Raw genomic sequence first — 21,718 nt, forward strand, 5'->3', positions numbered from 1 at the left:
GTTTTGCCACGATAAAATCCAAAAACTTTTCTTTAATCATTTTAAAAATATATTTTGGTCCCACTTAATTTAAAAGATTAACTTTTGTTTCTATGTCCTTTCATATTTTATATTTTTTTGTACTTTTCTCTCCTAATATAATTAGAACTGATGATTTGATTTATATTTATATTTTTTACCTTTAAACTTTCTATTTTTGGTAAAATAAAATTTAGGTAATTTATTTTTCCTCTTTTTTAATAATCATCGGTCTATTTTTTATTTGCTTACGATTTGATAAAATTAGAATAAAATTTTTTTAATAATTATTTAATTATAAAAATATTTTTATTATTTAATTATTTGGGCATTGATTTGGCAAGAAAGATTTTGATTGGCTTGAAGTCGCTGTTTATGTGCGTATCCAGTGCATGCGGTGACTTGCCTGCGTGTGACTTTCGGTCTTTCCCGTAGCACAGTAATTTTCACATTACCTTTATCTGGCTTTGGGCTCTGGTCAGGGGAAGATCTTCTCCAAAAATTGGTGGAAATTTTTAGTTTTATTTAAAAGTAATAAATACACTTTAATTAAATTTATAGTAAATATTTATTTAAATTATTTTTATTTTTTTCATTTAATTTTATTTAATTTAAAATTATTAAAATTTAATTATAAATTTAATCGAAAGTGCGCGAACTTTTATTAATTTTAAATAGTTGAGAAAATGCTTGCCCTACAGTATAGCTATAAAAGCTATTCCTCTCTAGTCTCTTTCATTTTTTTTCCTTTTTTTTTTAAACTCTTTTTTATTATCACTTGAATATGTTCCCAATGACCCACTAGCTTTGAGATAGGGACTGGACTGATACGTACATTAACATGTTTTCCTGTTGATAATGATGCTGTTGGGAATAATGTTACGGGCTGTTTACATTTTTTTGAAAAAAAAAAAAATTTGATGTACAAATATACGAGATTTATAATATTAATTTGATGTACATAAATACGAGATTTTTATTGATCTCGTGTACTTTCGATAAAAATGATGATCATTTGTGTGATATGCTTTATTTCATTTTTAATCATAATGTATTTGATATTTTGAATATATTTTCGATTAAATTTGTGTCATTTGACTTATGAATTCAATTAAACTCTAAGTTTTGTTATCGATATGGATAACAAATTTAAGATTTAATTGAGGTGAGGTAATATCACTATGACCAAAATTAAAAAGATTATTATAAGAAGAGTTTTTTTATTATTATTATTTGATCCGTACAAGTAGGAGAAGTTTTATTTTATTTATTTGCTTTCATAGCTTTCATTATATTTTGCTTCAATTAATTTCATGAAACCAAACATGGCCCTAGCCCCTGACCCTCTATAGAACAGCTTAATTCAGAGGCTACTAGTTAGAGAAGGTTATCTAAAGACGTGTTCATATGATGCGGTGGTGGAAACTGGAAACAGGAAAGTGATTCAGATCAAGTTCTTAGTGCGCTTACTGCAAATATGAAGAGTGCTTTCTCTTCTCCTAGTCATTTGATAGAAGTAGTACTGCTGGTGCGTCACTTGACAAAACATTTGAGAACTTGTGTTTTGTCTTCTACTCAAAAGAAGGTAATGGTAATGGAGCAGCAGCCATGATTATCGGCTTGTCTGTTCATAGCGAGAACATTGTTTTTTTTGGCTTGATTATTTATTAGCTCTATATAAGGAAACTTGATTTACTGAAAATATATAGTACGATGATTGTATTACCCTAAATATTTGATTATTTAAAATCATATGCATACTATTAAAACAAGTCAATTATTTCACAAAAGGTGGCATAGGAAAACTCATACCTAAAGAGAAAAAAAAAAGTCAAGCTACTCATCTGATCATTTTCTTTTCCAAATATTTATATTTTTGACATGGTATAAAATTAATATGCTTTTGTTTTCGGTGTCTTCGATTACTTACTTCCGATTGATATTTCATTTGGATATGTAGTAAAAAAATTTCACCGTGAATCTTTGAAAATTCCTTAAAGATACAGCATAAATTGTAATTAAGACAAATAAAAATATCTCATGATGCAACCAAAGGTACGATGAACCTTGTCGCCAGCAATGGTGCGGTTGCCAGTTTCCTTTTTCCTCTTTCAACTACTTGGTAATGACTCGTTTTCATTCTCTTTTGACTTTTCTGATGCTAACGAATAGATATATTAACCGGAATTACTCACGGTTCCTTCTTGGTCTTGTTAGTATCAATTTCCTTCTTTAGTGATTGCATTCATCATGTGCACGATATCTCACTAGATTTGAGGTTACTTTACAGAGTGGAAAATATCAATCTATCAGTATTTTAATGGGAAATTAAAAATTTAAAAAGATAAGAGTTAGTTTTAATTAATTAAAAAAGAATCAAAGAAAGAAAGCAAAGGGAGACACTGTGATTTAAAAGGAAAAATTACTGCAAAATTTACCTAAAAGTTAATATTTATTTGTATAAATAAAAGAAAAAAAAAACAAAAGTTAAACGATGAGTTGAAAGGCAGCAATAAGGGGTGAATTGTCTAGGGACCGGTGTGCAAAAGCGGGATCCGGGCGAGACGAAACCCACAGAAAAAGCGAAACGTGGTCGTCTCATATTCCGGAAAAGTGGGCCAGTGACCCCACTCGGCTAGGACAGTAGTAGCTAGTGCTACTAGCCGGGGCTTAAAGATGTTTAACATGCTACGTGGTCCTCTCGTTTGGCTCAGGGGAGTGGAAGACACGTGGGTTGTTTGACAAGTGGCGGTAGAGGGCTGATCAACCCCCGCTATATCATGGCTCTCGGGTCCCTCCACATTATCTTCCGTACCACGATTTGGCTGCCCATCACGTGATTCAACCCCCCCGTCGCTTCATTTACTTCCCTCCTTTCCCCACACTTTAATCCTACCTAGCTCTGCCCCCTCTAACCTAAAGGGGCCATTTGGATGTCCGGAGCGGTTGAGACTCAACAGCCTTGATTTTTTTTTCCTTAATGGGTCAGGACAGTCGACAATGGACATATCCTGCTTTATCGCTTTCGGATTTTTTTTTTGTTACAAAATGAGGTGGGTTAATACGGTAATTTCATGAAATACGAGCGATTACGTGGCGTCCCGGGGTGGCAATAACATTATATAAATAATAATAATAAAAAATATAATAAGCACATGGAAAGAAAAGAAACTAAGTTAGAAAAGGTTTAAGAAAGGCTGAGACGCCGCGACCTAAGCTTCTCTCAAATTCACGCACTATTTCTCTCTCCCTCACTCTTTCAAAACAAAAAGCCCCTGGAGCACTTTCCAATTTACGGAATTAGTAATCACAGAAATCAGTGGAGAGTGTAAAAAGAAAATCCCTTACCTTACCCCATTGGCTCGTCGATCGATCTCGCTGCGACTTGGAGAAGAAACTAGGAAACTAGAGCTCCAAAGGCAGCTGATTACTTAAACAGGAAATTGGACGCCATGTCACCGGGAGAAACCGTCTCTCGGTCACCTCTTGATAAGCCTCTCAACCAACTTACTGAGGATGACATTTCTCAGGTCACTCGTGAAGATTGCCGCCGTTACCTGAAAGAAAAAGGTCTCTCTCTCTCTCTGCAACTATTTTTTTGTATCTTTTTTAAATGTAAAAATGTGTGCTTGTTGTGTTTCTAATTTTAAAATTTTTTTTGGTGTTCTTTCCTTGTAGGGATGCGGAGACCGTCGTGGAACAAATCCCAGGCGATTCAGCAGGTGATCTCACTGAAAACTCTTCTCGAAACGACGTTGGATGCGGACGCCGTCGAAGCCCGGAAGAAACTTTACATTCCCTGCCCCGAAAATCCTCCTTGTGTGCGTGGATTTTTTTCAATAAATAAATCTTATTTTATTTTATTTCATTTTTACTTTATTCAAAGCGTGGAACTGAAAAGTACTAGTAGTAGTAGGCATATTTTAAGAAACCTTTCTCTTTTAGTCAAACTTGTTGAATTATATAAAATTTTCGCAGGTCGTTTCTGATTCAACCGTTCTACCGAACGAAACGACACAGCGTAACGGGATCTCGGGTCCAGTCAACGAATCCGTTCCTTATCCCCGTCCAGATCCCTCGAAATCCGATTTTTCCGGCGATTATTCTGTTCGAACCGCCATCTCTGGAAATGGCTCTGTTTCTCCGAGGTTGTTCATTAATTTTGCACCGTATTCTTTCCATTTTCTAAATAACTCTAGTTTTGCATGGAATTAATGCATTTGAGCTAAGTTCAATGCTTGAACCAAACAAGAAAGAGGTTCAGTGTGTGACCTTTGATTCTCCTGTTCTTTAGGAAACTTGATCCAATATATTGTTGGTCAAGCTTGTTCGTGATTGGTGGTTGCTATAGTCAACGGTTTAAAATTAACGTTTCAATGCAAATGGAATGTGAATTTGCAATGTGCCCGAATATCCATGTGGTATCTGTCATTTCGGATGTCGAATTTGTGCTTGCAATTATTGCCAAATCTTTGGTCAACAATGACGGCATGTCACTGATAGGTTTTTTTTTTTTTTCTTTCTAGTATTAGATTTTCAATCCGGAGGATCCTCTGAGTTAATTCACCTAGTTATGCTCTAAAATTCTAACCATTTAAATGGGTGGATTGGATAATCAGATGGTGCCAGATCAGCATTTTTGTGTCACAAGTGGCAATGTAAGCGTCTAGGATCGGTGATGGTATTAACATGTGATGAATGATGTGGCACCACCCTAATTGTTGTTTTTTTATTTTGTCAGAGTCATAATAGAGTAACTCTATTAGGGCCTTGATACTTTAGTTCGTAGAGTAATTGATTTGTCTTGTTATTAAAATGGAATGACATTGAAGTTAGATACAAAAGAAATGTGGAGTAAGTTTTCTGCTGGCTAGAGTGCTTGACTAGAATCTCTAATGCGAATAAGAGCACTTGGTTGGGATTAAAGTTTCTTGGCTTTTGTTAATGCCTTATTTCTGTCTCAAGCTAGCTTGCATCGTACTGCTTCCGACTTTATGGTTCTACTTCTTGGTGAGAAAACCAAATCTAGCTCCTATAAATAAATCAAGAGCTCATGATGGAGAAAGTAGGTGATGGAAATTTTGAACTAGCGAGAAAAAAATTGGCTTTTGTAAATGATGTTTGCTTAACAATTTGATTAACTGAAATGTAAAGTAAGAAAGAAGGCCATGGTTTACATTCCAATGCACGTTATATGGTATGCTATGTCACGTTAATTGGAGATTAGCTATTTGCCTTTTGTCAAATGTGGGTTTGTTGTTAATGTTTCTCTGTGATAAATACCAACAGTAGATGAACTAGATATTTCTTTCAGGAATAGCCAAGTATGGAGTAGTTGAAATCTTGTAGTTTTGTAGTTAAATTTCTGGCCTGTCTTAGATCCTCTTTTTATAACTTGTATGGCTACTGGTTAGAACTTAGAGGTTCTTGTAGAATGTAAGGGCACTTAAACCGAATGCTTTTCCCTGAATATTTCTTCTCAGCTTTCACGATTTTGGCATGTAAGACTACATATGTAATCGAAGCTTTACCTCCTAGTTGTGCAGTTAATGATTCACTGCTAGTGTTGAGTTTGTCTTCATAAAATTATTTAAAAAGTTTTTACCACCTCTTAAGTATCTAGCATTATGCGGTGATGGTGGTGGCTATGAGTGTTTTCTTATTAGATTTTCTTAGTGAAATCTTGCATCCTATTAGTTTGTTTCTGATTATTTATGGTCAGAAAAAAAACTCATAGTCATAGTTCATTGAAGCTAGACCAACTTATGAACAATTAATACAAATTGTTTTTGAGTGAAAATTTTAGGCCTTGATCTAGATTGATCTGGAGCACGTCTTCTAAGGAAAAATCATTTTACCGGTTTTTCTGTAGTTGTATTTTACTAATTGAAGTTCTAAGACTGAGAAATCTCAACTGCCCAGAACTGCAGGTGCAGCAAAAGAGCCAGCAGGACAGATGACAATTTTTTACTGTGGGAAAGTGAATGTCTATGATGATATGCCTGGCTGTAAGGTAATATACTTCCTCTATTCTTTATAGTTCCAACACCATATTGGATATCTCATTGTAAACAAGTGTTACATATTGGTTTACAATGTTTTTACAGGCAGAAGCAATCTTGCAGCTTGCTGCAAGCCCAGTCTCATTTCCTCAGGAAACTCTAGCTGATCAAAGGACTGCACCATGGTCCATTCCATGCCATTTAGAGGCTACAGGTGTCAAAATAAGCCCATGCTCGCCAATGGTTATAATGCCATCACTGCAAACGGGTAGGCTTTTGGGCTGGGTTAGGTTCTTTTAAATTTCACTTCATATATACATGAGATATTGAGTCTTTTTCCTTCTGTGATAAGTACCAAGTGTAGTATGCTTGACCCAGGGCAGTCAAAAGGAGATGTGAGCTGAGCTTAATTTTTTGCTGGATGAACCTATTTTAGTTTGTAATGAACCATGTTGTATTCCAATAGTATCTATGAATGGTAAATGTACTGGCTTGATTTCAACTTGCATTTCAAAGCGAGTATAATACAGTGCCTAGGTAGCAGGATAATTCTCTACTGATTATTGACATGTCACTTTCATTTTCTTCGCAGTAAAGGTGGCAGAAAACTGTCAGTTTCCTCTAGAAGAGAGCAACCTATCTCATGAAGACAGCCTTGGTAAATGCTTCCTTCTAATTATCTCATAAAATCCCGCCATTTCCTTTAATGGGTAGGATTGGTGATGCAAGCTTCTTAAACACTTCGAGATGCGTGCTTCACATCTGTGCTTTGCACCTTTCTTTGATTAATCGTTCAGGATGATGGATGTGTCCCTTTCCATCTTGCTTTGGCCATAAATACTCACTATTAGCTGAATTTTGTTTTGGTCTTGGTTAGGTATTAACCTTTTGGTTTTAAAACCTGTCTTTTCAGCATTAAGCTATCTCCGTTTAATAATAAATTCTGTACCTTTTACGTAATTGATCAACAAGGGTGCAAGTTTAATGCCAATTCTTGATTTAATGAATTATGATTGGAAGTTACTTCTCCCTTGTCTGTAGTCTCATGCTCTTCAGTACTCTGTCTTCTTTACTTCTTATCATCTCCATAATGAACTAATGATGTTAAAATGAATGAAACTTCAACTGAATTTGATCGTGGGTAAGAATTGCTGTTTTAATAAACTTGGTCCTGGAAGAGATGACAGCATCCAAACATGGTTTATTTGTTGGAGTTACATGTATCCTGTATCCTGGTCTTTTTTTAACAATATGAGAACTGAACTTGCAGATTCTTGCTTAAAAGTAGCATTTCAGTTGCTTGTCTTCTTGATTAGATAATTCTGGTATTTGACGTACACAGACTTTAGGGTCATGGCCTGTATGATTACTTCCTGTTTCTCATTTTCTTTGATATGAATTAGGACATTACTTCCCGTTTCTCATTTTCTTTGATATGAATTAGGACACTGTTTCTTAGGTGGTGTGTACCCAGATGGACTAACTGACCTTGATTCTGAATCTGAACCATGACAACTGTGGAGGACCCTTTATGAAGCCTAGAGAGACGTATGTCTATTCTAAAGATCTGATGTAGTAAAGAAAAAAATGTCATTTAGCATGCATTTTCAACTTTATCTGTTGGTTTAGCTGGTAAATCCATTTGCGACCTGGACTGCAGTATTATTACAGATTTGGCTTTTTAGCATGAATAACACATTCTAGCACAAATTGGCCAAAAGGCAGAAGCAGAATTGCCCTTTCTTGTGCTTTTTTCTGTATGTGGGAACATACTTTTGGGTTCAAGTCAGAAACCTTTGTTTATTCCAAAAGTGAAATAGGATTATGAGTTCTGATTTTTTGATTCTTGTTTTTATCTTTTATGTGTAAATATCAAAGTGATAACTAGTACTGTCAATAAAACCCCATAAAGCTCATTTTCACGGCAGGAATAGAAGGATATACGGTTTCTAGCCATTAAGGTAATTGTTTTATCTGATGATTAATGAACGAAACAAAGCCGATATACCATGGTCACAAAATATACAAGAGGATGGTGTCTTTTGCACGTTTATGATATTGACTTTATCAATAATTTCGGTCTTTATTTACTTTAAATATTCTTTTATGTAACTTGCTTCCAGAAGGTCCTGCTACCCGAAAAGCATCGTTGCAAAGATATCTTGAGAAGAGGAAAGACAGGTATCTTTCATGGCAAATATGTCATACATTTAGAGTCAAATAAGTGTACAATCTAGTTTTTTTTGCTGTTTGTTTCTCATACCCCTGTTAGTTGAAGGTTTAAGAACAAGAGAAAGTTGGCAACATCTTCTTCTCCTACCTTAGACCTCTACTTAAATCAAGTGGGAGATCAGTTCTCGAATGAGCAGTTGAAACAAAGTGTTCTGTCTTTTCGCTGCAGCTCCAATGAAAATGTTCCAAAGACTCGCTACACATCCTAATGCCAAAGGTGACTTATTTTTTGCACGTATTGTCTTGTCTTTTTGTGATGATGGGATTTGAACCTAGGAAATCCATGACAAATTTGATACATATGATTACTTTACGAGAAGCGGACGTCTTATTCTATATGCATATAACCAAATTTGAAAATTCCAACCCAGCCCAAATTTCATCATTATTCTGCAATTTTCCCATGCTATTACCTTGTGGAAATGTTAGGTAGTTAGATACCTCTCATGATGCGCAAGTTAATTTGATTCTAACAGCAGGAAAGGAAGCCTGGTTGTGGCTTCTCTTATCTGGAGAGGTTTTTGCTCTGGCTTTTAACATATGTGTCGTAACTAGTTCCACTAGTATAGTCATAAACTTCCTAGTTAGTTCAACATATTTCAGCTGCCTCTACTGATGATTAGTAGAAATGCATCATATTTATAGTCAAATGTCAAATTTGATGGACCGGTGTTTACTAGACCAGCAAGTTATCTGCTTGCATTTCATTTTGTATGATTTTTCACCTTTTCTTATTGGTATAAGGAATTATTATCATAACATTTAAATCAAAATAAATGAGTTGTGATTGCCTTATTGCAGATGTGTTTAAAATACGAGTTTGGATCAGGCCCTGAATTGGTTGCCAAGGACTATAAGCACGGAGCGCATATCACTTTGTAAGAGTTTGTAGAAATAATAATTAACCTGTTGCATTCGTTGCGGTCATTAGCACTTAGCTAAATGAGGAATCAAAGTTCAGTGTTGCTGATCTGTATTTTTTATTGTGCGGTTTCATTTAGTGATTTGCGGTAAAGCTATATGATCATGGGGCAGCAGAAATAGAAAGGGTTACTTATGTTATCCGTCCTATGGTCATTTTAAGCATCAAGGCTTTCTAGCTAATAGCAAAATCTTTCGTACGAAATTGAAAACAAATGAGCCGTTTGAAGTCTTCAAAAACATTGTGGAGCAAAGTTTGTTATAATGGGTCAATCTCTAGCAAGGGCAACGATGATCCATCAAGCTCCAAATACGAGCTATTAAAGGTCGAAGAGCTGGCAAAAATTGTCTGGGATAGAAAGATATTTTGATTTAAAAGTAATGACTGACTCTATCTAAAATTGGAGCATGATATATCATCTTTTCCAATGATCTTCAGCGCCAGTAATTCGTTTTCAAAATATACTATATCTTAAATGACCCACTCGAATCTGAACATACCAATCAAAATTGCCACCCAAAATGAGCCTGACAAATTGAATTGTGGTTTCTTTTGACAATATTACAAATGCTTTCTGGTGGTATATGGGTATTGTTAATATTGTATTTTTCTTTATGGATGATTTAGTATTGTTATTGTCTGACCGGATAAGGCAAGAAAGAAACCCCAACTCGGCCACGACCCACCATCACACACTCTAGTGATCAATAATTTCTCAGTGATGTCCCACCACTTAGGCACTAGCCTACCTCAAAGCTTACTGTCAACTGAATCATGGCTTCTATTTTTCTTATCTATTCTTTGTCTTCTCGTGCTTTATGCGTGCTTTACTGCTCATAGAAAGAAGTGGGTCCGCTATTGCTTTGTGATAAACATGATTTGTCTTTCAACTAGTTCACGTTGCACTATGATTTGATTAAAGCCACCAAACTAAGGCTTTGCTTCCTTTTTTTTTTTTTTTTTTTCTCTTGAAATTTGTCCACCATCTACAAACAGAAGAGACAACGAGAGGATCACCATTGTTCTCCAAACAAACCGTCTCCTCCTACCAAAATTTTAGAGACATGCCAAGGGGATAGATTAAGGAAGATAGAATTTTGGTTGTCCTATTTGGGTATTAATCGCGGCCCAGCAGGTCAACATAAGGTTGGGGCATGTCTTTTCAATGGATTTGGTTTGAAATATGATATGAGAATATGGCTTTTGTCCAGCCTGACCAAACACAAATACTTCTCCTCACTTATTTATCAATTTATATTCTCCATGTATAATAAAAATAATAAAAGGGTAAATAGGGATTTCATTCATACCCATATAAATATATCCAGACAATTATCAAGGTTTTTGAAAATAATCTGTAATTTAATTTAATTAGCTTGGGCAGGAGGTGAGAGGGATTAACACTTTGATAGTTGCCCATCATACAGAAATGGTAAAACCATAAAGAAGGCATTCTTCTATCTGGTGAATGGAATGTAGGGTGGCCTCGGAGTCAGTCATCTGGCTTGACCAAAATGAGTTGGTTCCAATCCAGGATTGCGGGGCTCCCGCGTTTGTCAAAAGACACATTGGTCATTTCACACGACATTCCAATACACCGCCACCCGCTGTTATTGTGTTGTGCATATTATTTCTATTATTATTATTTATTATTTGTAAAAGAGAAGCAAGTGCATTGCATTTCCTCGATTTTTAATCTAAGCTCACCTTGACCTAGGCCGAGGGAAAACTCTAGGGTGTAACCCTACTCACACGCCTGCTCCGATCGTCCCTTGTAAATTGCATGCTAAGCGCGTCGGTATCCAGAACAGAGTGGGTCCACGGGGATCTCAAATCACGAATCCATCAACAAAAATCCAACCTCCCACGTTTCAACTCTCAATATATTTCTTTTAAAACATTTATAACAATTTTGTTTTTAAAAGTACAAAAAGTAATGTAAAACCGAACTTACACTAAATGAAAATTGCTAAAGTTTTATAAAATAGTATGGAGAAAGAAGGTGTTCAATTTTTAAGTGATGATTGCCGCCACAAGTTAAAAAAAAAAAAAAAGCTATTTTTTTTTGCTCGTTTTGACTAACAGGATAACGCAAGTGGGCATTGGCTGTTGCGTGTTAATGGCTTTGGGGTGGGCTCAAATTATCATCCAGTCGGTCTCTCCCAAAATGAAAAAAAGAATATTTGAAATAGTAGTTATCAATTATTTTTGCTTCCAGTATGAGCAACATATACAGGAACTTTCCCTTTTTCATAAGCAGTAAGTATATATATTTAAGAGTTTATATTTAATAATATGTTAGTGTATAAATATTATTAATAAATAAAATAAAATAAATTTATTAATAATATTTTATTAATAAATAAATAATTTTAATTTATATATAAAAATTATTATAATTTAATTATAATATATTAAATATAAACTCTTATCCCCTTAGCACTTCGGGGCAAGACAATTATTGACGTAAAGAAGACAATTATTACTTTAATCACTATTTCCATAATTCTTCACCGTCACAACCTTTTTTTTTTTTTTGGGTAAAAACCAACACTACCTTTTATCAGCCACTTGTTTGAGCTCAATTGTCATCAATTCAACGTCTTTTTTTAATTAATTTTTTATCAGTCTCATTTACTCATCTCTCTTTCTTAAATTTGGGTTTGTTACTATAGTTTAGTTTAGGTTTTTTTATGAACTTCCATCAAATAGTAGATGGCTAGATGCAGTCTTTCCGGTCTCCAACGTTAAGGAAAAGTGAGTGAGAAAGAAAAGGGAAAAAAAAACACTTTCCCTTTTACCAAACAAAAGAAACGTTACAAAAAGCATAGGAAACTGGAAACTCAGGAATTTTTTTCCCTTTTGGATTCCCCCCTTAAACTGATCTCCCTCTGCCTTTCTTCAAAACCTTCGCACAGTTTTTCCTCAAAATTTCAAAATCAACAATCCAGCTTTCTCTCTCTGTCTCTATCATAGGAGTGTATTTGCTAAGGAATTCTGGCTTTTATTGTGAAAGTTATAATGTGGGTTTGGTTGCCTTTGAGGTAAAGATCTTCGGTTAACTGTTGGTGGGTAATTGGTAGTTTCTCATTTTATTGTTTTTTAAATTATTTTTTTAAGATAGACAATTTATTTCTATGTTCTATGACTAGTTGATCCTTTTTTTGGTGTGTGGAATCGGATCAGCCAGGATTCTTTTTTTTTACAGCAAAAAGAATCCATTTTTTTCTAATTGGTTGGTGTAAATTCGAGGCTGTACCAGCTTGTTCAGAGATACCCATATTGAAACTATAGTAAATGATTGTTTGTTTCTCGTATTTTGTTTGCTTGTATTAAATGTTTATAATACAAGTTTTGTTGCTTGGTAATGGTTGGAACTTGGAAAGGTCTCTTAACTAGGTAGGACTAGTGAGATTATTGATAAGAAGGGAACTGTTTTACCCTTTTTTGTGTGTGTGTCTGTGTGTCTGTGTGTTTCTCCTTTTTATCTTTCATTTTTCGTTGGTGTGTTTTTTGAGTTTTGGAAAGAGAGAAGAGAGTGAAGATCCCATTTAGCTATTGTGGAGATCTGGGACTTGTTTAATCTGTTTTGCCCAATGAGGACTTTCTTTCCCTCTGATTCATGTAAAGAATCACAACTCAATGCAATCAATCCTCAGTCTTGGCTCCAAGTTGAAAGAGGGAAGCTTTCTAAATTCTCTTCTTCGGATAACACCTCTTCATCCATGTAAGTATTTCTTTTCTTTTCATTTTCTGAGTTTTTTTTTTTTTTTTGGGCTTTTTTTGTCTTGAATGAATTGAGACTGTTTTGGTATAATTGTTGTAGAGAATCATTTATCAAGGTTCCTGAGCCAACAATAGTGCCATTCTTTAAACCTATTGATTATGTAGAGGTTTTAGCTCAAATTCATGAAGAACTAGAATCATGTTCTCCGCAAGAGAGGTCGAATCTTTATTTATTACAATTTCAGATCTTTAAGGGCCTTGGGGAAACCAAATTGATGCGGAGAAGCCTCCGCTCTGCTTGGCAGAAGGCTGGCACTGTCCATGAGAGGCTTGTATTTGGGGCATGGTTAAGGTATGAGAAGCAAGGGGAAGAACTTATTGCTGACATGCTTGCAACTTGCAATAAATGTGCACAAGAGTTTGGGCCAATAGATTTTGTTTCTCAGCTCCCAATCGAGGTGAATGGGAGTTCCCCAGACGCTGTTGTGATGAGTGGAGGGAAGAGGCTGAAAAATGTGAGATTTAGGATCGGAGACGAGAAAATAGTTTGTGATAGGCAGAAAATTGCTTCTCTTTCAGTCCCATTTCATGCTATGCTTGATGGGTACTTCACTGAATCACTTTGTGAGGACATCGATTTATCTGAAAACAATATCTCCCCATTGGGTATGAGGACAATTGGTGAGTTCAGCATGACAGGCAGTTTAATTGAAGTCCCTCCTGATCTTTTGTTGGAAATATTAGTTTTTGCAAATAAATTTTGTTGTGAAACACTCAAAGATGCTTGTGATAGGAAACTTGCATCTTTGGTTTGCACCAAAGATGATGCTGTGGAGCTCATGGAATATGCTATTGAAGAGAATTCCCCTGTCCTTGCCGCGTCATGTTTGCAAGTTTTTCTACACGAACTGCCTGACTGTTTGAATGACAACCGAGTGGTGGAAATATTTAGCCATGCTGATAGACAACAGAGATCAATCATGGTTGGACAGGCCTCATTTTCTCTGTATTGTTTATTAAGTGAAGTAGCTATGAACATTGATCCTCGATCTGATAAAACCGTTTCTTTCCTAGAACAATTGATTAAATCTGCTGAAACTGACAGGCAGAGACTGTTAGCATTTCATCAGTTGGGATGTGTAAAGCTTCTGAGGAAAGAGTATGATAAAGCTGAAAGTCTTTTTGAGGCAGCTGTAAGTTTAGGTCATGTATACTCTATTGCAGGTTTGGCTAGACTGGGTTACATTAAGGGCCATAAATTTTGGTCATATGAGAAGCTCAGCTCTGTGATTTCTTCTGTTAACCCACTGGGATGGATGTATCAGGAAAGGTCATTATACTGTGAAGGTGATAAGAGGTGGGAAGACCTTGAGAAAGCAACTGAACTGGACCCAACTCTTACCTACCCATACATGTATCGGGCTGCTTCCCTAATGATGAAACAGAATGTTCAAGCTGCTCTTGCTGAGATCAACCGAGTTCTTGGGTTTAAACTTGCATTAGAATGCTTGGAACTCCGATTTTGTCTTTATTTAGCCTGTGAGGATTACAAAGCAGCCATCTGTGATGTTCAGGCAATTCTAACACTTTCCCCAGATTACAGAATGTTTGAGGGACGGGTGGCAGCATCCCAGCTCCGTACGCTTGTGCGTGAGCATGTTGACGACTGGACAACAGCGGATTGTTGGATGCAGTTGTATGATAGGTGGTCTTCAGTTGATGATGTTGGATCTCTCTCTGTAATCTACCAAATGCTTGAATCTGGTGGGGCAAAAGGTGTTTTATACTTCCGACAATCATTACTTCTCCTCAGGTATGCAGACTTCGAAACTTTTATGGGCCTTGTGACATATCTTATTTTAGTTTTAACAGTCAACCTGCAGCATTTTTCCCCTTTTAAGAAACCAAGCCTTATTATTATTATTTTTTAATTCAGTTAAGTGTGTGTAATAAGTGCTTATCCTATTTATGTGCCTACTCCTTGCTGACTAATTTCAGAAGAGATGCAATGACATAAGGATCACCTCTCATCTCTCTTTTATAGCATCCATTTTCATCCCCATCTACGCCTTTACCATGTATGCTTTTCCCCCTTTTCTGTAGCATTATTGTTTTTTCTGTATTCCTAAGTCACCCCTATCCACCCCCCTCTTTTGCCTTGTTTTCTACTACCCTCAAAATTTAGTTTAGATTGCAGTGTGACCATGATTATATGACTTGAAATAATTTGTGCCTTGACTTGTTCAGGTTGAATTGTCCTGATGCAGCTATGCGAAGTTTAGAATTAGCTCATCAACATGCATCCAGTGAACATGAACGCCTGGTTTACGAGGGATGGATCCTATATGATACTGGTCATTGTGAGGAAGGGCTTCGAAAAGCAGAAGAGTCTATCAAAATTAAGAGATCTTTTGAGGCCTTCTTCCTTAAAGCTTATGCATTGGCTGACTCTTGCTTTGATTTATCTTGTTCTTCAACGGTTATTTCACTCCTTGAAAATGCCTTAAAATGCCCCTCAGATAATCTGCGGAAAGGCCAGGTAAAGGTTTCGTTTTCCCTTCCTTTTTTATTAGAAAATCTTCCATAGTGTACAACCTTACCTTCATAAATATTTTGCTGCAAAGCAAAACCATCTTTAGTTTGTACCCATCAACTAGTTGCATCACTACCAAAAATCATGTTGTAATTGTTGGTATGAATTGGTCCCATGCCCTTGGGCTGTTTGAATTTCATTGATTTATTTTATCCATTTTTTTGTTTGTTTCCTAGTCTTTGTTTGGGTTGTACTATGATGACTCAGTCATGCAACATTTGAAGAGCATGAAGAGTCTCCTTTTTGTACTTTTGCACACTGGTTCTAAACTATGAAGAATATAATTTTAGTGATACAACGAATAATGCATTGGCTTAGGCTATAGATTGGTTATAATCAGATTCAGTCTTCAATTTTTCAAAAAAGGGCCAATTTGAAAACTGCAAAAAATTCTAAATGGCAGAATTTGAAGCTGGTCAAATCCTAGGCTAATGTTTGCTATTTTTGGTCATAATCACTGCTAATTTCTTCCAGTTTTTTCCTAGGAATGACTACTTTTGAATTTGCTTGTGTTTAACCTAATGATGCAAAATGGCTACCAAATTCTAAGATTCTAACCTTGTGCTTCATCATGCTCCATGATTTGAGGCAGGACATTTGGGTTTTCAGCATGTGTAATCTTGGTTTGAGCTCTTTTATTTTATTTGTTTTTTCAGGCTCTTAACAATCTTGGAAGTGTGTATGCTGATTGCGGGAAATTGGACTTAGCAGCCGATTGCTACATTAATGCCCTTAAAATCCGACACACGAGAGCACATCAAGGACTTGCACGAGTCCATTTTCTCAGAAATGTTAAGGCTGCAGCATACGAGGAAATGACTAAACTGATCGGAACAGCTAAAAATAATGCATCCGCCTATGAGAAAAGGTCTGAATATTGTGACGGTGACCGTGACCTCACAAAGGCAGATCTGGAGATGGTCACTCTATTAGATCCACTCCGGGTGTATCCTTACCGCTATCGAGCTGCAGGTCACAGTATGTCTATTTTTGTTAATAAAAATTTTCGTTTACCTGATATTAAAGGCTGTCTTGCTTGTGTTCGAACAGTGTTAATGGATAGCTACAAGGAGAAGGAAGCCATTGCTGAACTATCTAGGGCTATTGCATTTAAAGCAGATCTTCACCTTCTACACCTACGGGCTGCCTTCCATGAGCATGTTGGGGATGTCTTGAGTGCCCTTCGAGATTGTCGTGCTGCTCTCTCTCTAGACCCAAAGCATCAAGAAATGTTGGAACTACACAGCCGTGTAAACAGCCATGAACCATAAATCTCATTTTTTTTATTGGGTTAAAAATGTAAAAGAAGGGAAAAAAAAAGGGGAAATTATAAATGATAAAATGGAGAAAAAAAATGTAAACAAAAGGGTAACCGTGTATACTAGCAAGTGTGTGCAGGTGGCATCACCCATGTTCCTGTAATTTATCCTGTAAGATATATTATGATAAGGAATTGCTCAAGAGGAAAACCCAAGTAATTGCATATGCCAGGATATACAACCACCACCTGAGTTCAAAACGCCTGTGTAGAAGATTGTTCCTGAACTTTCAAGTCTACGCCTCATGCTAAATTACCCCCCTCCATTGCAAAAAGCTCAATTGGAGAGATCCATCTGCCAGTATTTGACAATATTTTACCGAGGGCATTTTTATCGCAAGATAATCAGCATACCTTGCAGTCATCACTTTAGCATGGCGGAGTATCACTTACTAAATTCTACAATAGCATCCATCATGATTTAATGGCAATGGTTCTCAGCATCCTATGTTGCAAGGAGCCGGTACTGCAGTGCAGGGACGGCAGTCCAATCCGTCTTTAGCAGATTTTGATCCTTGATCATAATCAATTTTTTTTTTTTTTTTTAAGTTGGGGTTCCGAATTGGGTCAAAAAAATAGTTAAAAAATCATAATCGGATATATATATTATTTTTTAAAATTATTTATTTAATTTTATATTTATATTAAAAATAATATTTATATTAAAAATAATATTTTATTAATTTTTAATCGAATTAAATTTAATTTTATATAATGTTATATTGAATTTGAATATTAAAAAATAAAAAAATTATCAGGTTGGGTACGGTATATGCAAAAGCCTATTTCCCCCTACTCCTACTGGTTGCCACGCCTTGGTGGCAGGAACTGAAATTTCACGATGAGCACAACTTCCAATCTTTCCATCATATTGATACTTTCAATTTTCTTGGCCAACGTGTATCAAGTAACAACGTGGTCAATCTGAAGTAAAACATAACTACATATCTTCCATGTTTTAGACAATAGCGAGAAAGGTACTCTCCAAGAACAATCTTTTTAACTTTGAGAAAAATGGTTGACCCTTGTGTGTACTTCTTCTAACTCTTGCGAGGTAGGAAATAAGGATGCCTCAAAGCATCAGCAACACAATCAAATCATCCTACAAAATACAAAAAATGCATTTCAAGCCCAAAAACATCATATTTACAATCAATTGTATACAACTCTTTTGTCAATAAACTAGTATTGAGAAACAAGTTAAAAGATAAATTGCACTAAAATTTTCCATTTTATAAGATACATTGCCACTTCATTTGTCATCCAGAGTCTGGACATGTACTCCATCAAACATCGTACCCGTTCAAGGAAGATATATAAAAGCATATGATGCTCAGAAACTGCCATCACTATCGAAAGACATTTCTCTAAAGAAGGTTGTAAGCACCACTCAACTACCTTGGCTAAAAATAACCATATCCTATTAGTATAATTTAAAACGATCGCATAAGAATATTAGAAAGAAATAATATGCATTTACAGATGAGATTATAGTTATCGAGAAATTTTTTTTTTTTTTATAAATCTCAGAACCATGAAACCGGCATTTATATGCTTGCGAAGATAAACAGATAGTGGAAAGTATTAGGCAAATGATACCATATACTAGTTTATTAACATAATATAATAACATCCAAAAAAGTAGACAAGATCATTAGGCTAATTAAACAAAATTCTTTTACTTATGGTTGGTACAACCTTCCAAGAAGGATGGACTCCTCGTGCTGCCAATATGCCAATTATCAAGTGGATGAATCCAACAAATCATAGTTGTATCCTTACAAAGTAATAGCAGTAAAATTATACATCACTGCCATATTCCCTCCCACCCCCAATCCACCCCGCTGGCAGTTTATATATCAAGAGCAATGACATTCACATGCACAGCTCTCATCCCAACCCCAACCCCCTGACGTTCAGCCCACGCCATAGAACCATACTCCTAACCCTACACCCACAAGAATAAATAATAATGGTTGATCTTAACATGATAGCGACTAGTTAAAAACAATGCACCAAATGCAAGGTAGAATTTACTTATGTAGAATGTGTCACTAATTTGTCAACAGGAAATTCAATATGTATAATAACAATTACCCAAATATAATAATAATCTAAGCCAATGGGACCAAAAAGTAAAGCTTGGACCCAGCAAAGGCAGTCGATCAATGTCTTAAAAAATATCCAAAGTTTCAATTCTTGACCATCTTTTTTTGTATTCTATTAATTGAATTTTGTTTAATTAAGACTAAGTTTCGTAAAAACCCCTCCTTCTTTAAAATATCATGAACCTATAGGTTAGGAGTGTAAATGATATATTAATATTCGCAAGTTACTCGGATTTGATTCAAAAAAAACTTGAATTCGGTTCGATTATTGTCGAGTCGAACTCGAGCTCGAGTAGCTCGACTTATCGATCGAACCGAATTCGAATATTCTTATATCTGACTCGAGTAGTTCGCGAGTCTAATCAAACTTTTATATTTAAATATATTTTTATTATTTTAATTAATAAAATATTTTGAATCTGAGTCCGAGTTCGAATTCGAGCATGAATAATCGAGCTCTTGTCGAATATACGAATCGAGCTTATTTTTACATATTAATCGAGCGAGTTCGAGTAGCTCGAATTCGATCACGAATCGAGTTCGAACTTGAAAAATAAAACTCGATCGAGCTCGAGCCGAGTATCGAACCTCGAGTTGTGAGTCGAGCTCGAGGTCGAACTTCTCATTATTCGGCTCGGCTCGTTTACACTCCTACTATAAGCTAAGTTCCTTTTTTAAGGAAATAAAAAATAGCGAGAATACTTAAATAGGTTTAATTATTTATGGATCATAAAAACTCACTTTTTTTAATCAAATATCAATTACGATAACGATTTATTAGAATATATATAGTTAAATAAGAAGTTTTTTCAAAAATAAAATCATGTATCTGTAGAATTATAATGCATATAATTAGAATGTCAAAAAATCTATAAACCCAACAAATCAATTAGACAAATCAAATAACTCTCGTACTCTCATACCTCAAGTCAAATAACTCTCAAAATACTAACAAAAAATAAAAATAAATCCTTAGGCATTCTTTTATTGAGTGGTCTCTAACCTTTTTTTTTTTATTATTTGTCTCGTTTAGAATCGATTTGGATTCTTCATTTTGATCCGAGACAATTGAAAAGGGTATTCAAACAAGGCATTGACATCCTCACCAGGTTTTATATCCCTGTGGGTAATATTACGATCATGACAGGACTTCAGTGCTACCAACTGAGGAAATGAGAAGAGAAGCATAAATGAAGACAGGGTTAAAACAAGATAACAAAAGAAAATATTGTATAGTGGAGGAGGGACATAATTGGTAGATGAGAAACTTCTGGAAGAAAACAAATATAAGCCACAATTTCTACCAAGTTAAGATTTGAAACAAGTTATATTAAAGCTTGAGTTACAAATACAAAGCACTGTTCACTAAGTCGAGCCAGGAATTGAGGATCAGGAGTTTAAAATGAATAAAAGGTTTCTAGTACCATATGACTTGACAAAGTTTGTGACGACAGAAAGAGAGAAAGAAACTTACCAGTTACTCCCCATTTTATTAAATGAAAGAAAAAGAAACAGAAAGACAGCTTAAATTTAGAGGTTAAAGTGACTATTCCTTTATCCCTAACATTAGTTCATTTCAGGGGAATTTTTGAAGGATTTCGAATGAATGATAACACTTTTAACTTGGTGGGTTATCAATAACAAAATCATTATAGTTTAGAACTTAAATCTGAAATCAGCCACTTACTATATGCATCAAACAAGCTGTAAGGCTAAAAAATGACGAACATATGCTTCAACCATTTCATACACAATTCAATGAGTTAATGTGTAATTAAACATGCATACCAACTTCAAAAAAGAAGCAAATTGAACAATTAAACAGTATTAATAAGATATGAACAACAATACATTCTAGTGGCAAAATTCTTATCCATACTTGAAATTCTTCTCAAATATCTCCCAGTCTCCTAGTCCTCGAAGCATATAACCATGTTCTCTTCCAATAAGTAATATGAAAAGCATACCAATTAGCACATTGAATAATTTTCTAAAAGTTAGATAGGAAAACTAAAGAAACAAAGGAATCATTATATATCATTTTATTCCTATGACTTGCAGATACGGATATAGAACGTTTGATACGGTAAATCCTAAAACTTTATGATGGTATTCAACATTTCAACCACGACCAAATCTTTTCTTTAGTACATACCTGATAAAAGAAAAGTACAAGAGTGTCATCATGGTAAAATGATAATAAAGAACCGCCACTTTTCTTTCCTTTTTTTAACCCTTTCTTTTCTGATTGTAGAAACCCCAATCACTGTAAACATAAAAAATTGCACTTAAGTTCAAAGTTATCTATTGTTTGGATTAAAGAGAATAAAATTTGATCTCTAGGGGATTTTCGAGGAAACTCAAAGGGTCCTTAGAGCAATATGCCAAAAAGAGATTCCAATTTCCTCCACTTATGTTCTCCTAAAACTTTTAGGGAACATTCGGTACCCATTGTCCTCGCAGATGGAGAAATCTAGTGATCCTACCAGTACTGATTTTCTATCAACCTGTTAGGAACAAAATATGAAGATCAGGCTATTATCCTTAAAAAAATTCCATACCTTCTTTTAATGAAAAAAAGTCTCTAAATTGATGTAAACCCATATGTACGTATATGTGAATAAAAATAAATAAATGACAATATGTATGCGCGTATATATGAATATAAACATGTAAATATCTATTCTTTTATATTACGTGTATTTACATTAATTAAGGGTAATTTTGTCCAAAAGCCACTGCCAATGAGGTGATTTAACATTATTAAAATTTTGGAGGTGATGATGCATCTAAAGTCAT

At 35.2% G+C, this 21,718-nt stretch overlaps 2 protein-coding genes across 10 annotated transcripts; both read left to right on the forward strand.

Moving 5' to 3' along the window:
- The first annotated feature begins 3,167 nt into the window (after positions 1–3,167).
- On the forward strand, positions 3,168–9,335 carry LOC111314258 (protein TIFY 4B-like). Of its 9 annotated transcripts, XR_016332576.1 has the most exons (10): positions 3,168–3,588; positions 3,697–3,839; positions 3,997–4,166; positions 5,941–6,031; positions 6,126–6,288; positions 6,613–6,678; positions 7,465–7,568; positions 8,144–8,201; positions 8,422–8,469; positions 9,054–9,335. XR_016332576.1 is itself a non-coding variant. In XM_022915413.2 (9 exons), the coding sequence occupies exons 1-8, from the start codon at positions 3,471–3,473 to the stop codon at positions 8,459–8,461; spliced, it is 972 nt and encodes a 323-aa protein (XP_022771148.1). In that variant the 5' UTR covers positions 3,168–3,470; the 3' UTR covers positions 8,462–8,469; positions 9,054–9,335. The 9 variants fall into 9 exon arrangements, 5 of the variants coding, with proteins under 5 accessions (XP_022771148.1, XP_022771150.1, XP_022771152.1 ...); XR_016332575.1 differs by lacking the exon at positions 9,054–9,335 and having other exon boundaries at positions 8,293–8,435; XR_016332577.1 differs by lacking the exon at positions 9,054–9,335 and having other exon boundaries at positions 7,480–7,568; positions 8,293–8,435.
- Positions 9,336–11,857: 2,522 nt separating this feature from the next.
- LOC111314260 (ETO1-like protein 1) lies at positions 11,858–16,962 on the forward strand. Its single transcript, XM_022915419.2, has 5 exons — positions 11,858–12,901; positions 13,001–14,713; positions 15,148–15,439; positions 16,150–16,465; positions 16,544–16,962. The coding sequence occupies exons 1-5, from the start codon at positions 12,771–12,773 to the stop codon at positions 16,762–16,764; spliced, it is 2,673 nt and encodes an 890-aa protein (XP_022771154.1). The 5' UTR covers positions 11,858–12,770; the 3' UTR covers positions 16,765–16,962.
- Positions 16,963–21,718: the final 4,756 nt, after the last annotated feature.

This window comes from Durio zibethinus, chromosome 23 (genome assembly GCF_047325235.1).
Source record: "Durio zibethinus cultivar Kanyao isolate XHJ-2024 chromosome 23, ASM4732523v1, whole genome shotgun sequence".
Lineage (NCBI taxonomy): Eukaryota > Viridiplantae > Streptophyta > Magnoliopsida > Malvales > Malvaceae > Durio > Durio zibethinus.

Coding starts and splice junctions, on each gene's coding strand:
- LOC111314258 (XM_022915413.2), top strand. CDS start 3,471: ATGTCACCGGGAGAAACCGTCTCTCGGTCACCTCTTGATAAGCCTCTC. Junction 3,840..3,996: donor GCCCCGAAAATCCTCCTTGT/GTGCGTGGATTT, acceptor AAATTTTCGCAG/GTCGTTTCTGATTCAACCGT. Junction 6,679..8,143: donor ATCTCATGAAGACAGCCTTG/GTAAATGCTTCC, acceptor ACTTGCTTCCAG/AAGGTCCTGCTACCCGAAAA.
- LOC111314260 (XM_022915419.2), top strand. CDS start 12,771: ATGAGGACTTTCTTTCCCTCTGATTCATGTAAAGAATCACAACTCAAT. Junction 12,902..13,000: donor GATAACACCTCTTCATCCAT/GTAAGTATTTCT, acceptor TAATTGTTGTAG/AGAATCATTTATCAAGGTTC. Junction 16,466..16,543: donor TTACCGCTATCGAGCTGCAG/GTCACAGTATGT, acceptor GTGTTCGAACAG/TGTTAATGGATAGCTACAAG.